We start from the raw sequence: 3236 nt of genomic DNA, 5'->3' as shown, positions 1-3236 counted from the left end.
CTCTCCCTTGCTCTCTCTCTCTCTCTCTCTCTCACTCCCTTGCTCTCTCTCTCTCTATCTCTCTCACTCCCTTGCTCTCTCTCTCTATCTCTCTCACTCCCTTGCTCTCTCTCTCGATCTCTCTCACTCCCTTGCTCTCTCTCTCTCGATCTCTCTCATCTCTCTCACTCCCTTGCTCTCTCTCTCTCTCTCTCTCTCTCTCTCTCATCTCTCTCACTCCCTTGATCTCTCTCTTGCTCTCTCTCTCTCCTTGCTCTCGCTCTCTCTCTCTCTCTCGATCTCTCTCACCCCTTGCTCTCTCTCTCTCGATCTCTCTCACTCTCTCTCTCTCTCTCTCGATCTCTCTCACTCCCTTGCTCTCTCTCTCTCTCTCTCTCTCTCTCTCGATCTCTCTCACTCCCCTTGCTCTCTCTCTCTCGCTCTCTCTCGATCTCTCTCTCCTCTCTCTCTCTCTCTCGCTCTCTCTCTCTCTCTCTCACTCCCTTGCTCTCTCTCTCTCTCTCTCTCACTCCCTTGCTCTCTCTCTCTCCTGCTCTCTCTCTCTCTCTCACTCCTTGCTCTCTCTCTCGATCTCTCTCTCTCTCTCTCTCTCGATCTCTCTCACTCCTTGCTCTCTCTCTCTCTCTCTCTCTCTCTCGATCTCTCTCCCTCTCTCTCTCTCTCTCTCTCTCTCGATCTCTCTCTCCTCTTGCTCTCTCTCTCTCTCGATCTCTCTCACTCCCTTGCTCTCTCTCTCTCTCGATCTCTCTCACTCCTTGCTCTCTCTCTCTCTCGATCTCTCTCACTCGCTTGCTCTCACTCTCTCTCGATCTCTCTCACTCGCTTGCTCTCTCTCTCACTCCCTTGCTCTCGCTCTCTCTCGATCTCTCTCACTCCCTTGCTCTCGCTCTCTCTCGATCTCTCTCACTCCCTTGCTCTCTCTCCCTTGCTCTCGCTCTCTCTCACTCCCTTGCTCTCTCTCCCTTGCTCTCACTTTCTCTCTCTCGATCTCTCTCTCGATCTCTCTCACTCGCTCTCTCTCGATCTCTCTCACTCCCTTTTTCTCTCTCTCCAGATTCTGCTTCCTGGTCCGGCGATGCGTTTTCCGCCCTCTGCTGTGTTGTCACTTCCTGTCAGAACTTCAAGGTGCGCATCAAGTCTGCCGCTGCCCTCTCCGTCCCCGCCTGCCGTCATTGCTACGGTGATGCGGAGCGGTTCGGGGATGTTTGGCTCACTGGCCGCGGCGTTGGAACACAGCGAGGAGACGCAGGACTTCCTGGAGTACCGCTACTGTTCCTCTCTCCGACACACACTCACACACACCCTCACACACCTGCTACGACTCAGCCAATCACAGGACATGCCCGCCCTGGGGATGTCGCTCGTCATGGAGGAGGGGGAGGGGCTTCAAGGAACACCTGGTAAAATACCTGAGAGGGGGGGGGGGACGGACGGAGGAGAAGAGGAGGAGGAGGGACGGACGGGGAGGAGGAGGAGGGACTGAGGGAGTGGAGGGAGGGAGAAACTGAGGGGAGAGAGGCGAAAGGGGAGGAGAGAGTGAGGACTCTGGGAGAGACTGGAGGACTGAGTCTTTGTGTAGATGGGGAGGAAGAGGGTGATGAAGGGAGGGATGGAGGAGAAGAAGAGAGGAGTGCGTTGGTGGTGGTTGCATTTCTGGAGGACGTTCTGAGGAGTTGTGAGGAGCTGAAGGTCTCCCACTCAGATTGACCTCTAACCCCACACTGTAGCCCAACTCTTGTTTCTCTCCTCATTCCCTTCATGGATTTAGGAGCAGGATTTGCATGATGGACAAGAGGGGAAGTTTCCACCATATTCCTCACAACAGTCCATTGTAATGAACGAGTGCATAATTCAGGAAGGAAGAGGGGGAACAGAATGGGACTGGTTCAGGAGAGCAGGACAGAGAGATTACCTGTTTCTGGGTTCAGGTATAGAAGTGTCGACTGTGGAACGGTAAACTGTCACCTGTCCCAGTTTTTAATTTTATTCAGCTTACAAAGTAATAAATCAATTATTAATGATGTTAAAAACCAGATGGCCTTCTACCGCTAATACTGTTCTTATTAGTACTACTGCTTTTATTATAGTACTATAAGGGATAACACTGCTATTATAGAATTACAGTACTGTTATTACTGTTATATTACAATACTTTTGCTGTATAAGTTGATTATATTACATTACTTTTGGTGTAGAAGTTGATTACAGAACTGTTATTAGTTTTATGATTACAGTACTAGCGCATTATTGTTATTTGTGCTGTGTGTTTATCATTAAACTGGACCAGCGGGCGCTAGCCTCTATTCCTGATCCGCGTCCGTGTTATTGATGGTCAATAGCTGACACCTCTACCTCATCAACCCTGTTGTTACCGACCTGTGGCTCTGTCTGTGACTACTGATGTCATTTACTCTGAACCTGCTTAGAAAATTGTGCGGAGAAAATATTTAAAATTATTACTCAAATCAACATGGGATTAACATGAAATCTGCCATTGCAACAAAATAAACAGGAGTCAAACAGGATCAGATGGGAGATCAGGTCTAGGAGTCTCTAACAGGATCAGATGGGAGGTCCCAGAGAGGTCAGGTCAGGGAGTCTCTAACAGGATCAGATAGGAGATCAGGTCAGGAGTCTAACAGGATCAGATGGGAGGTCCCAGAGAGATCAGGTCCAATAGTCTCTAACTGGATCAGATGGGAGATCAGGTCTAGGTGTCTCTAACATGATCAGATGGGAGGTCCCAGAGAGATCCGGTCTAGGAGTCTCTAACAGGATCAGATGGGAGGTCCCAGAGAGATCAGGTCTAGGAGTCTCTAACTGGATCAGATGGGAGATCAGGTCCAGGAGTCTCTAACATGATCAGATGGGAGGTCCCAGAGAGATCAGGTCTAGGAGTCTCTAACAGGATCAGATGGGAGGTCCCAGAGAGATCAGGTCCAGGAGAACCTGTCCAGGTTGAATATCTCACTGGCATCCCAACCAGTAGACTAACAGTGGTATACTACCCAGGAGTGACTAACTATCAGATGGAAGGTCCCAGAGAGATGTTTTACCTTTATTTTACCAGGAATACGTATTGAGACCATGGTGTCCTTTCCAAATGTGCTCTGTGTAATGCAACATAAATATACACATTATACCCAAAATATAGATGCAACGATAATCACGTCTATATTAGGTTTTGAGCCACACCGGTTGAGAACTCAATTCCCTAAATGGTCAGTAGATGGCTT

The 3236-nt window shown here is 49.2% G+C and overlaps 1 protein-coding gene across 1 annotated transcript in view; it reads left to right on the top strand.

Moving 5' to 3' along the window:
* Positions 1-1260, top strand: part of LOC121842873 (HEAT repeat-containing protein 6-like) — a gene marked incomplete at both ends in the record, with an annotated part of 21492 nt that extends 20232 nt beyond the window's left edge. The window contains 1 exon segment of the mRNA XM_042312661.1: positions 1055-1260. Within this exon segment, the coding sequence (XP_042168595.1) occupies positions 1055-1260 (206 nt within the window).
* Positions 1261-3236: the final 1976 nt, after the last annotated feature.

This window comes from Oncorhynchus tshawytscha, unplaced genomic scaffold (assembly GCF_018296145.1).
Source record: "Oncorhynchus tshawytscha isolate Ot180627B unplaced genomic scaffold, Otsh_v2.0 Un_contig_16951_pilon_pilon, whole genome shotgun sequence".
NCBI lineage: Eukaryota > Metazoa > Chordata > Actinopteri > Salmoniformes > Salmonidae > Oncorhynchus > Oncorhynchus tshawytscha.
This window is presented reverse-complemented; position numbering and strand designations above follow the sequence as displayed.